Source organism: Mobula hypostoma, chromosome 15 (assembly GCF_963921235.1).
Source record: "Mobula hypostoma chromosome 15, sMobHyp1.1, whole genome shotgun sequence".
NCBI classification, from domain to species: Eukaryota; Metazoa; Chordata; class Chondrichthyes; order Myliobatiformes; family Myliobatidae; genus Mobula; species Mobula hypostoma.
Window position 1 is genome coordinate 74,840,859 of NC_086111.1, and position 14,250 is coordinate 74,855,108.

At 52.3% G+C, this 14,250-nt stretch overlaps 1 protein-coding gene across 4 annotated transcripts in view; it reads left to right on the forward strand.

Moving 5' to 3' along the window:
- Nucleotides 1–9,581, forward strand: part of lamb2l (laminin, beta 2-like) — a 229,022-nt gene extending 219,441 nt beyond the window's left edge. For all 4 annotated transcript variants that reach the window (XM_063068278.1, XM_063068280.1, XM_063068277.1 and 1 more), the window contains one exon: nt 4,329–9,581. In XM_063068278.1, the coding sequence (XP_062924348.1) occupies nt 4,329–4,465 (137 nt within the window). In that variant the 3' untranslated portion in view covers nt 4,466–9,581. The remainder of the gene's footprint in view (nt 1–4,328) is intronic.
- Nucleotides 9,582–14,250: the final 4,669 nt, after the last annotated feature.

Sequence of the window (14,250 nt, forward strand, 5' to 3'; positions counted from 1 at the left end):
GACTGGGGGACAGGGGTGTCACTGTGACTCTGGTTGTGGGACTGGGGACAGGGGTGTCACTGTGACTCTGGTTGTGGGACTGGGGGACAGGGGTGTCACTGTGACTCTGGTTGTTGGACTGGGGACAGGGGTGTCACTGTGACTCTGGTTGTTGGACTGGGGACAGGGGTGTCTCTGTGACTCTGGTTGTTGGACTGGGGAACAGGGGTGTCTCTGTGACTCTGGTTGTGGGACTGGGGACGGGGTGTCTCTGTGACTCTGGTTGTGGGACTGGGGGACAGGGGTGTCTCTGTGACTCTGGTTGTTGGACTGGGGGACAGGGGTGTCACTGTGACTCTGGTTGGACTGGGGGACAGGGGTGTCACTGTGACTCTGGTTGTTGGACTGGGGGACAGGGGTGTCACTGTGACTCTGGTTGTTGGACTGGGGGACAGGGGTGTCACTGTGACTCTGGTTGTTGGACTGGGGACGGGGTGTCACTGTGACTCTGGTTGGACTGGGGGACAGGGGTGTCACTGTGACTCTGGTTGTTGGACTGGGGGACAGGGGTGTCACTGTGACTCTGGTTGTTGGACTGGGGACGGGGTGTCACTGTGACTCTGGTTGGACTGGGGGACAGGGGTGTCACTGTGACTCTCGTTGTGGGACTGGTGGACAGGGGTGTCACTGTGATTCCGGTTGTGGGACTGGGGGACAGGGGTGTCACTGTGACTCTGGTTGTTGGACTGGGGACGGGGTGTCACTGTGACTCTGGTTGTGGGACTGGGGGACAGGGGTGTCACTGTGACTCTGCTTGTTGGACTGGGGGACAGGGGTGTCACTGTGACTCTGGTTGTTGGACTGGGGACGGGGTGTCACTGTGACTCTGGTTGGACTGGGGGACACGGGTGTCACTGTGACTCTCGTTGTGGGACTGGTGGACAGGGGTGTCACTGTGATTCCGGTTGTGGGACTGGGGGACAGGGGTGTCACTGTGACTCTGGTTGTTGGACTGGGGACGGGGTGTCACTGTGACTCTGGTTGTGGGACTGGGGGACAGGGGTGTCACTGTGACTCTGGTTGTGGGACTGGGGGACAGGGGTGTCTCTGTGACTCTGGTTGTTGGACTGGGGGACAGTGGTGTCACTGTGACTCTGGTTGGACTGGGGGACAGGGGTGTCTCTGTGACTCTGGTTGTTGGACTGGGGGACAGGGGTGTCTCTGTGACTCTAGTTGGACTGGGGGACAGGGGTGTCACTGTGACTCTGGTTGGACTGGGGGACAGGGGTGTCACTGTGACTCTGGTTGGACTGGGGGACAGGGGTGTTTCTGTGACTCTGGTTGTTGGACTGGGGAACAGGGGTGTCACTGTGACTCTGGTTGTGGGACTGGGGGACAGGGGTGTCTCTGTGACTCTGGTTGTTGGACTGGGGGACAGGGGTGTCACTGTGACTCTGGTTGTTGGACTGGGGGACAGGGGTGTCTCTGTGACTCTGGTTGTTGGACTGGGGACGGGGTGTCACTGTGACTCTGGTTGGACTGGGGGACAGGGGTGTTTCTGTGACTCTGGTTGTTGGACTGGGGGACAGGGGTGTCACTGTGACTCTGGTTGTTGGACTGGGGACGGGGTGTCACTGTGACTCTGGTTGGACTGGGGGACAGGGGTGTCACTGTGACTCTGGTTGTTGGACTGGGGGACAGGGGTGTCACTGTGACTCTGGATGTGGGACTGGGGGACAGGGGTGTCACTGTGACTCTGGTTGTTGGACTGGGGGACGGGTGTCACTGTGACTCTGGTTGTTGGACTGGGGGACAGTGGTGTCACTGTGACTCTGGTTGGACTGGGGGACAGGGGTGTCTCTGTGACTCTGGTTGTTGGACTGGGGGACAGGGGTGTCACTGTGACTCTGGTTGTTGGACTGGGGACGGGGTGTCACTGTGACTCTGGTTGGACTGGGGGACAGGGGTGTCACTGTGACTCTGGTTGTGGGACTGGGGACGGGGTGTCTCTGTGACTCTGGTTGTGGGACTGGGGGACAGGGGTGTCTCTGTGACTCTGGTTGTTGGACTGGGGGACAGGGGTGTCACTGTGACTCTGGTTGGACTGGGGGACAGGGGTGTCACTGTGACTCTGGTTGTTGGACTGGGGGACAGGGGTGTCACTGTGACTCTGGTTGTTGGACTGGGGGACAGGGGTGTCACTGTGACTCTGGTTGTTGGACTGGGGACGGGGTGTCACTGTGACTCTGGTTGGACTGGGGGACAGGGGTGTCACTGTGACTCTCGTTGTGGGACTGGTGGACAGGGGTGTCACTGTGATTCCGGTTGTGGGACTGGGGGACAGGGGTGTCACTGTGACTCTGGTTGTTGGACTGGGGACGGGGTGTCACTGTGACTCTGGTTGTGGGACTGGGGGACAGGGGTGTCACTGTGACTCTGGTTGTGGGACTGGGGGACAGGGGTGTCTCTGTGACTCTGGTTGTTGGACTGGGGGACAGTGGTGTCACTGTGACTCTGGTTGGACTGGGGGACAGGGGTGTCTCTGTGACTCTGGTTGTTGGACTGGGGGACAGGGGTGTCTCTGTGACTCTAGTTGGACTGGGGGACAGGGGTGTCACTGTGACTCTGGTTGGACTGGGGGACAGGGGTGTCACTGTGACTCTGGTTGGACTGGGGGACAGGGGTGTTTCTGTGACTCTGGTTGTTGGACTGGGGAACAGGGGTGTCACTGTGACTCTGGTTGTGGGACTGGGGGACAGGGGTGTCTCTGTGACTCTGGTTGTTGGACTGGGGGACAGGGGTGTCACTGTGACTCTGGTTGTTGGACTGGGGGACATGGGTGTCTCTGTGACTCTGGTTGTTGGACTGGGGACGGGGTGTCACTGTGACTCTGGTTGGACTGGGGGACAGGGGTGTTTCTGTGACTCTGGTTGTTGGACTGGGGGACAGGGGTGTCACTGTGACTCTGGTTGTTGGACTGGGGAGGGGGTGTCACTGTGACTCTGGTTGGACTGGGGGACAGGGGTGTCACTGTGACTCTGGTTGTTGGACTGGGGGACAGGGGTGTCACTGTGACTCTGGATGTGGGACTGGGGGACAGGGGTGTCACTGTGACTCTGGTTGTTGGACTGGGGGACGGGTGTCACTGTGACTCTGGTTGTTGGACTGGGGGACAGTGGTGTCACTGTGACTCTGGTTGGACTGGGGGACAGGGGTGTCTCTGTGACTCTGGTTGTTGGACTGGGGGACAGGGGTGTCACTGTGACTCTGGTTGTTGGACTGGGGACGGGGTGTCACTGTGACTCTGGTTGGACTGGGGGACAGGGGTGTCACTGTGACTCTGGTTGTGGGACTGGGGACAGGGGTGTCACTGTGACTCTGGTTGTGGGACTGGGGGACAGGGGTGTCACTGTGACTCTGGTTGTTGGACTGGGGGACAGGGGTGTCTCTGTGACTCTGGTTGTGGGACTGGGGGACAGGGGTGTCTCTGTGACTCTGGTTGTTGGACTGGGGGACAGGGGTGTCACTGTGACTCTGGTTGGACTGGGGGAAAGGGGTGTCACTGTGACTCTGGTTGTTGGACTGGGGGACAGGGGTGTCACTGTGACTCTGGTTGTTGGACTGGGGACGGGGTGTCACTGTGACTCTGGTTGGACTGGGGGACAGGGGTGTCACTGTGACTCTGGTTGTTGGACTGGGGGACAGGGGTGTCACTGTGACTCTGGTTGTTGGACTGGGGACGGGGTGTCACTGTGACTCTGGTTGGACTGGGGGACAGGGGTGTCACTGTGACTCTCGTTGTGGGACTGGTGGACAGGGGTGTCACTGTGACTCTGGTTGTGGGACTGGGTGACAGGGGTGTCACTGTGACTCTGGTTGTTGGACTGGGGATGGGGTGTCACTGTGACTCTGGTTGGACTGGGGAACAGGGGTGTCACTGTGACTCTGGTTGTTTGACTGGGGAACAGGGGTGTCTCTGTGACTCTGGTTGTTGGACTGGGGGACAGGGGTGTCACTGTGACTCTGGTTGGACTGAGGAACAGGGGTGTCTCTGTGACTCTGGTTGTTTGACTGGGGAACAGGGGTGTCTCTGTGACTCTGGTTGGACTGGGGACAGGGGTGTCACTGTGACTCTGGTTGTTTGACTGGGGAACAGGGGTGTCTCTGTGACTCTGGTTGGACTGGGGACGGGGTGTCACTGTGACTCTGGTTGCACTGGGGAACGGGGGTGTCTCTGTGACTTTGGTTGTTGGACTGGGGGACAGGGGTGTCACTGTGACTCTGGTTGGACTGGGGGACAGGGTTGTCTCTGGACTCTGCATTCCTCATTGGATCTGCTCCCTCGACAGCTCTGCAGAAGAAGTTTGAAAGAAACGAACGACTGATGGAGCAGAAGGTGGAACAGCTCCAGGCGCTGGAGGAGAACGTGTCGGAGCTACTCGAATACATCCGTGAGCGGTCACAGTACTACGGCTACTGCGCCTGACCCCTGGCCTCTGATCAATGCTGCCACACTGATCTCCATCTCCTTCTCCTCTCGAGTTATTGGGACCCTCAGCTCCTGCCAACAGAAAGGCAGAGTAATCAGCCGTTCATCAGTGCAGGCAATCCCAACCAGCCAGCAATTTCAACATTAGGTATTCCCTTGAGATTGTGATGTTTACCAGGATGTTGCCAGGACAGAGAACCGCACTTGCTGTGCAGTTTCAGTCACTGTTTGAGGATTGCCAGATTTACGAGGATGTTATAGAAACAGAGGACCTCTGATAGGGAGAGGTCGTCCAGGCTGGGTCCTTATTCCTTGGAAGGTAGGAGAGTGAGGGGAAACTTTACAGATATGTTTAAAATTATAAGAGACAGAGATATGATGGACAGTAACAATCTTTTCCCTAGGGTAGGGGAACCAAAACTGGGGGCATAGGTTTATGATGAGAGGGGAAGGATTTAACAGGGAGCTGAATGATAACTTTTTCACACAGAGGGTGGTGAGTATATGGAACGAGGAAGTGGTTGTGGCAGGGTCAATAGTATCATTTAAGCAACACTCGGACAGATACATGCGGGCATGAGGCTTGGAGAGATACGGGCTGGACACAGGGAATTGAGACTAACCTGGGTGGGCACCATTGTCAGTATGCCAGAGGGCCAGTGTCCATCCTGTCTGTCTCGATGACTCTAACAGGTGACGTACCATCCGCGTGCTCCTATTGTTGTCGTATTGACCCTTCACAAAATGGAGAGGTGGGTGGCTATCCAGCCTTCTCTGCAATCCATCTCAACACCATGAACATCAGCTTCCTCTCCCCTCAATCACAATATCTAACGTCTCTTCCCCTGTCTCTCCCCCTGTCTCTCTCACTTACGCTCCCTCGCACCATGTCTGTGTTGAACACAATGCCAAATTAAACTCAATCCCTTCAGCGACGGAGCCTCAGGGTGCCCTCTGGACAGCGAGTTGCAAAGATTCACCACCTGGTACCCGTGCATGAACCTGGTCTCTTTTCTGTCCTGAACGGCCGACACTCCCAGCCCCTGTTCTGGGACAGAGAGCTCCTGCTTCAGCCTTCCCAACTGGGGGCAGGCATCAGCCCCACTCCCACACTGCCAAGCCCTGAAAGAATTTCTGTGAGATCACTTCTCATTTATCTAAACTCAGAGGAATACAGGAGTGGTCTGGTTAACCTGTCCTCTCTGACAAACGCTTGGCAGCAGGAATCAATGTGGTGAACCTTTGCTGACCCTTACTATTGTAAGTGACTCCTTCCCCAGGGAAGGGGACCAGATCTGTACTCTGTGTGACAGGTATGTCCTCACGAGGGCCCTGGATAATTGGAGCAAGATACCTGTGGTCTCGGAGCCAGAGCCTACAGTGTGGGAGCAGGCCGTTTGGCCCATTTGTCTGTGCTGACCAACACTACCATCTAAGCCAACCCCTTTGGCCAGATGTATCTCTCTAACCTTTTCCACTCCATATACCTGTTTTAAATATTCTGTTAACGTACCTGCCTTAACCACTTCCTCAAAGATTCAAAGTACATTTGTTATCGAAGTATATATACAGTGTACATTCGTCTCCTCACAGACAGCCACCAACAAAAGAGATACTCGTTCAAAGAACAGCATCAAACACCCAACGCACAAAAAAGAACAAATCGCGTAAACGGCAAAAACAGGTTAAAAAGAAACACACAGAATATAAATCATCAAACCACAAAGTCCCTGGGGCAGCTGAGGAAGGTGCAGTTTAGTTCAGTTCATTTCACTTTCCTCTGGCAGCTCATCCCACCACACTCCCACTCTCTGCATGAAGAGGTCCTGTTAAAATCTCTCCCCTCTCCCCCGAAACCTGTGCCCTCTGGCTCCTCTTCCAGCAGCGCTGGATAAAACACGATGCACATTCACCCCATCGGTGCTCCTCTGTGAGCCGATTGCAATGCAGACCGACTTTTCTTTGCCTTCCCCTCTGTAGGCTTACCTGCACATTAATGTCCAACCGGCTGATATGTACATCAGCTTCTCCCCACCCCCTCCTTCTCTCTTTTTCTGTTCCCCGTTCTGGTCCCCTTCTTGCCCCCTCTCTTCACCTCATCTGCCCATCACCTCCCCCCGCTTCCTCTCCTCTTTCCCTTTCTCCCATGGCCCATTCTCCTTCCCTATCAGATTCCTTCTTCTTGTCCCACTCCCCCATTCCACAACCCTCCCTCTACCACACAGTCCCTGACCCTCCCCAAGCCTGTCAGTCCCTGTCTCCTTCACTGACCCTCTCCTACCCTCAATCCCTGTCTCCCTCACTGACAACCCCCACCCCACACCTATCCGTGCAGTGGTTGCTCCCCACCACCGCCCGCCTGTACGTTGCAGAGCCTGGGACGGCAGTCCTGTCTTTCCCAGTCCCTGTGTCTCTGCCCGAGATTGCTGTTTGCCTGTCCCTTCCTCCCCACCCTTTCCTGCACAGCAACCTACATCCTCCTCTGTCTGCATGTATGTGGGTGAGTGTGTGAAAGATTGCCCCCCTCTCTCCTTCCCTCCCACCCCCCGCTCCTCCTCAAATCCCCCTCCTCCTCTCCTTGCCATTCCCTCCCCTTCACTCCTTTCAGAAGTTCCCCGGGCCACCTGGTGTAATGGCCTCTGTGGCAGGAAGATGGTGAACTGAGGGGAGTCACAGAGCACACATGAATTCCTTTTGTAGATAGAAACACCAGCACACACTCACATACACACACTCACACACACACACTCTTACACACGCACTCACACTCACACACACATTCACTCACTCACTCACACACACACTCTCTCACACACTCTCACTCACTCACACACACACTCTCTCACACTCTCTCTCTCTCACACACACACACACACACACACACACACACACACACACCCCCCCCCCGAGGTCAGTGGATATCAAAGGGAAACACTGACAAACAGAACAATGGACGGACTGCCCTGTTTCTGTGTTGTACGACAGAATATCATTCTATGCTTTGCCCATTGTATTGTCTGTGTCTGTCTAAATGCCTTCTAATCACAGTGATTTTATCTGATACAATCACTTCCTCTGGCAGCAAGTTCCAGATATCAGCTACTCTCGGTGTGACTATCTTACCTTATCTCTCAGATACCCTTGAATCCTGCTGCCTCTCACTTATCTGTCTCTCAAGTCACTGCTCAATATTCTTCACTCCAGGGAAAGTAAACCCGGCCTGTCCAATCCTTCCCCATAACTGAAGTCCTGCAATATCGGCAGCTTCCTGGTGAGCCTCTGTGCTGTCTCCAGTATGACCACACCCCTTCCTTTAACATATGTGGTGACCAGAAATGCACACACTTCTCCATGTGAGGTCTAGCCAGTGTTTCATAAAGTTTGCAACATAATGTCCCAGTTTCTGTGAAGACAAACACGCTGTATGTCTTCTCCACCACGCTACCTACCTACTGTCAGGAAACTGAGAACCTGAGAACTTGCTCTCTCTGTTCATCGACGTGCCTTAGAACCCCACCTCTTACTGTACCATGTCCTCTCCCTATTGACATCCCAAACTGAATCACCTCACAGTTGCTGGGATTAAATTTGATCTGCCAACACTCTGCCCAACTTTCCATCTGATCTGTATCCAGATGTAACCTTAGCCAGCCTTCCTCACTGTCCCCACTGCCAATATCCTCTGTGTCATTATAATCACATCCCCTATATCCACCTCCGCCATTAATATCTATCACTAGCAACAAGGTTCCCAGTACTGTTTCTTACAATACAGAACTGGTCACGAACCTCCAGACAGGAAAGCATCCATCCACCATGGCCCTCTGCCTCCTGTCACAAAATTGATATCTAATCCAGTTAGCCAGCCTGCCTTGGATCCCTTGTGTCTTAACCTTTTAACCTACACCAAGATCAATGAAGCCCTTCTCTCCCACATAATCCTCCAGTTTTCTATCATCCCTGTGCCTGCCTAAGAGTTTCTTAAATGCCCCTAATGTATCTGCCTCTACCAGCACCCTGGTTGGGTGTTCCACACACCCACCAATCTCTGTGAAAAAAACCCCTACCCCTGACATCCCCCTACACGTTCCTCCAATCTCCTTAAAATTATGCCCCTTCATATTAGCCATTTCCTCTCCAGCTGTCCACTCGATCTCTGCCTCTTAATAACTTGTACACCTCCATAAAATCACCTTTCATCCTCCTTCACTCCAAGGAGAAAAGCCCCAGCTCTCTCAACCCATCCTCAACAGACATGCTCTCTAGTCCAGGCAGCATCCTGGTGAATCTCCTCTGCACTCTCTCTGAAGCTTCCACATCGTTCCTGTAATGAGGCGACCAGGACTGAGCACAGTAGTCTAAGTGTGAACACTATCATGCATTACATCTGCTGACACTAACTCCCAGTGCTCAGGGACACAGTCATCCTGAGATGATTCAGTAGCAGAAGTTTTGCTGGGGGAGTTGATCAGGCCACTGCACCCAGCTCCCTCCCCCTACTTCCCTCTTCAGTGAGATCCTGCATTAGGCAAGTAAAACTCTCTCTGCTTTCGCCCAGGCAGTGCTGACTGGTACTGGAAGAATGACGAGGGAATCTCATTGAAACCTTCTGAATATGTAAAGTCCAAGATACAGTAGACTTGGAGAGAATGTTTCCTATAGCGGGAGAGTCTGAGACCAGAGGGCACAGCCTCAGAATAGAGGGATGTCCCTTTAGAACAGAGATGAGGAGGAATTTCTTTTGTCAGAGGGAGGGGAATCTGTGGAGGCCAAGGCATTGGATACTGTATACTTAAAGTGGAGATTGATAGGTTATTGATTAGTCAGAGCATCAGAAGTTATAGGGAGAAAACGGGAGAATGGGGTTGAGAGGGATAATAAATCAGCCATGATGGAATGGTGGAGCAGACTCGATGGGCTGAATGGCCTCATTCTGTTTAACAGTCTAAAGCTGCCCTGTGTATTTACTCCCTCTAGATTACTTGTGACGAGCTGTTTCATTCTCACTACAGTGGAGAGTTATTATCACGTAGCTGTATTAAACACCACAAATAAAATAATACTTTTCCAATGTTGGTTACTGTTCACTGGCATAAAGAGATTCACAATCCACCCCACCCTCCCTGTGCAGGGAGGGGCAGTCTCGGCCACAGGGCTCCTCACCTCATCACCACACGAGGTTTCGCCAGGTCTGGGCGTTCAGAGCAAAGTACACTCGGCTGGAGGGGGAGCGATAGTCAGAATTCCCGGGATCAGGAAGCCTGGAACTGTTTATAGCAGTGAACCCCCTTCTGGAGGCACTCTGTGAGTGTAGCAGCATCTGTGGTGGAGAGGGATTGCCAGTGTTTCCAGTTGAGACCTGCCAATGGATGGTGCGTTGCTGAACGTCGGCGACTGCAGTCTCTCGACTTTCCGTTGCGAAGTCTCGTTAAGGAACACCAACTCTCGCTGTGGTTCCTACTGCTCTCAACTCCTGAAACAGGGTTCCTCCTCCCCCACAGACACTGCTCGACCCATTGACTTGGTGCAGCACATTGTGAGTTACTCCAGATATAACATCTGCCCTTTCCTGTGTCTGCACTGGAAACGTTTGCTTTTGGTAAGACATCGAACGGCCCACGATGTGCTGTCTGTTTAACCCACTCCAGGATCAATTTAACCCTTCCCTCCCACATAGCCCCATCATCATCATGTGCCCTTTCATATGACATGGCTGATTATGGTCTTCCACCTGTTGACCATGACTGTTCTCCAGAAGTGATTTGCCATTGGTTTCTTCTGGGCAGTGTCTTTGCAACATGGGTGACCCCAGCCATGATCAATACTCTTCAGAGACTGTCTGCCTGGCGTCAGTGGTCGCATAACCAGGACTTGTGATCTGCACCAACTGCTCATGTGACCATCCACCACCTGATCCCACGGCTTCACGTGACCCTGATCAGGGGCTAAGCAGGTGCTACACCTCGCCCAAGGGTGACCTGCAGGCTCACGGAGGGAAGAGGAGCACCTTAAACCTCCTTTGGCGAGACGTATCTCCACCCTGTCACCCTACACCGTCCCATTGTCGACTAGACAACCAGGCAATGACACTTCGAGAAACGGGACAGCAGAGGCCGGAAACTAGAGCAACACACAAGCAGCCAGGGGAAATTATTGGCCCAGCCTGGTAGTTAATGTCCTGGCCTGGAAACGGTAAGTTAATGGCCTGGCCTGGTAGCTTGGGAAGGAGCAGAGCCTGGCGCATCTCTCTGTACCCAACCCTCAGCACTTGTCTAGGCTGCACCTTCCAATTTTAGATTCTGTTTCCATCATGAGACACTGGCAGTATTCCCTGTAAAACAGGACCTCAGGTGATGCTGATTCAGAAGCTTAGCCAGGTTTGTTGTCACATTCCATCTCCCTCACTTTGCCTCTCATAGTATTTCATAAGACCAATGAAAATATCATCCATAATCACCATCACGAGAATCTGCAGATGCTGGGAATCCAGAGCAACACATATACAGTCATCCCAGCTCTCCCGGGAGTTCCGGGAGTCTACCGCATACCGATAGCGGCTCCCTGATGCCCTCAAATTATATACAATATCCCGGCAGTCGATTTTTTGGAGAGGGAAAAAAAGGAAAGAAAATGAATGAATCCTGCTTGATCTCGCTTTGTGCTAAGTAGACCTATCAGTTTTCTCTGTGGGCGGGCTTTACAATCGACCTCTCTCTCGCTTCCATATTCCATCAATTCAGCTACTGCCGTCGGTAATGACGCTGAAATCATCCGGACAACTGTCAGAGATTAAGTACAAAAGCCTGGCAAAGAAATTCCCAAGGCTGGTGGTGACAGCCTGACCACGCCAGGCTGTCCTATACGGGCGGGGCACGTTGGCATCTTAAAGGGGATTACAGCGAGGTTTAAATTGGAGCAAAATTCCAAAATCATCCGTTAAGATATCTTTAAAAACACGCTCGCAGCAAGCAAATTCTTCGGGGTTTTTTTCCTGAAACACTTCCACTTACAGGTACATTGAAGCCCGCAGTGGACTGGGTTTAAGCACAGCCGTTTTCAGAAGAAAAACCGATTTTAATAAATACCCGGCCCCCACCGAGATGTCGTCATTAGGACAGCGAACTGTTTACCTGTGCTGCGCATTTTATATGCATTTTGAATTGCACTTTATTAAATAATGTGGTAATATATTGTTTTATGTGGTGTGCGTGATATGTGTATTGTGGCTACACCGTGGTCCGGACAGAGGTTGTTTCGTTTGTGGACAATCAGCCAGATGACAATAAACTTGAACTTGAAGATACAGAACTTCTAAATCACTCATTTAAAATTCCCCCATCTCAGTGTAAAAAGGTAAGTTCTGATCCCAACTATTGCAGGGTTTGTGTGTGTGTGAGACTACGGACGTATATGCGATCAGACGTTGTCCGAATGGACGTTAAGCGGCGCACGCCTGTAATAAGGATACACCTTATGCTTTTATTTCTTTTAGGGACCACAACATATCAGAGAGGCTAAGCACAGGGAAGGCTGCTCAAGTATTTCACAGTTCTTTTCAGCAGAAAACCAAAGTCTGACAGAGAAGGTCACTAGAGCTGAGCTGTACTTTACATCTTTCAGTGTTGAGCATAACCTGCCATTCCAGGTGTGTAAGCACACGGGCAAGCTATTCAGGAAAATGTTTCCTGGTTCATCAATAGCAAACAACTATACCTGCTCATCAACCAAGACAGCAGCTATTGTGAACATGGCACATTAAGACAGAATTCAGAAGTCAGCTGTCTCACAAAACACTTGTGAATCTCATGTCTTGCAAAATTAACAAATTCATTGACACAGACTGCTATGAGGTTGAGACCTCCTTGAAATGAGTTTTTGCAGGGTGGGATGTCTGCATACAAAATGCTGGAGGAACTCGGCAGGTCAGGCAGCGTCCATGGAGGGAAATAAACCGTCAACATTTCAGTCCGAGACTCTTCATCAGGACTGGAAATTCCAGCTTCTCACTTCATCCCCTCCCTCCACACACCCACATTCCCCTCACCTGGTCTCACCTCTCCCTTCCAGACCTCACCTCACTTCACCCCTCCCCCCACATACCCTCATTCCCCTCACCTGCTCTCTCCTCTCCCTCCCAGACCTCACCCCTCACTTCACCACCCCTCCCCACCTACCCACATTCCCCTCACCTGGTCTCTCCTCTCCCTCCCAGACCTCACCTCACTTCACCACCCCTCCCCACCTACCCACATTCCCCTCACCTGCTCTCTCCTCTCCCTCCCAGACCTCACTTCACCCCCTCCCCCCACATACCCTCATTCCCCTCAGCTGGTCTCATCTATCACCTGCCAGCCTGTACTCCCCCCTCGTCCCCCACCTTGTTATTCTGGCTTCTTCCCCTTTCCTTTCCAGTCCTGATTCAGAGATTAAAGATTCAAACTACATTTATTATCAAAGCGTGGATGCAGTATACAATTATGGGGTTTCTCTCCTCACAGGCACTAATGAAAGAAAGAAAACCATGGATCGCTTTCAAAGAAAATACTCAAATCCTCAAGCGGCAAAAAAAGAAGTGAGAAACACACAGGATATAAAACATCAAACCACAAAGTCAGTGAAATGACCCAGTTGTTCAGTGTCAGTGTAGTTCGGTTCAGTCAGGCTCCCTGTTGACCACAGGCTGCAGAGCCAGTTCACACAAATAAATTTAGCAAAAAAAACCGCAGCAACCAAAAGCCAGAAGCACATCACAATGTGAACGACAGAGTCCAAACGATGAACCACATCGATTAAACCTTGCCCAAGACACAAGATTCTGGCTCAACCCTCCGGCAGCATTGAGCGAGAGGGAGCGAGGGACCATTGAAACGCAGGCATACGGCGCTAAACACCCACTCACCCTCCACTCTCCTCCTCATTGATTTCAATTTTCCTCAAAGCCTTAATCGGTGAGGAATGGAGTCCATCATTGGCTTGTGCCCTGTCTTCGTGCTGTACACTTCGCCAATACCTCATCGAACTCCCTCCGGGACAGCAAAGCACCCCAACTGCTGAATCAGCCTGAAAACACAGCGTTAAACTGTGCATCACAGGCAGCTGAATCAGGTTTCAAAGCAGTGGTAAAGGTAGTAAAGGAAATAGTTATGTGAATGGTGTGAAGGATGTCACCGTTGGTCACAATGTTCACAGGCACCATCTTCTCCAGGAGATGAAGGGTCTTGGCCTGAAACGTGAACTCTTCATTCCCCTCCATAGATGCTGCCTGCTGTGTTACAATCACACCAGCTCTCTACATATTGCACACTGGCTTGGGTCACGTTACTGACCTAGCTAATGGTACAGGTGGCCGACAGCCCTGAATGCGGGTGTGTGACGGTGATTACCCGCTTCTCGGGGGATGGCTGGTTGAAGCAGTAAGAGGAAATAGTGGAAAATAAACTGGCGAGGGAGAAAAGGGGTCCCAGATTATCCCTGTCCTGAATGAGGGTGGGGCCCAGGCTGAATGCTTCACCCGCATGTTCCATCAGAAGATTCACCTCCCACCGTCTCCAGATGATCCAAAAGCCCCAATAACGGTGTACCCACAATACATATACACACCGAACGAAACAACGTCCCCCGGACCACGGTGTACCCACAATACATATACACACCGAACGAAACAACGTCCCCCCGGACCACGGTGTACCCACAATACATATACACACCGAACGAAACAACGTCCCCCCGGACCACGGTGTACCCGCAATACATATACACACCGAACGAAACAACGTCCCCCG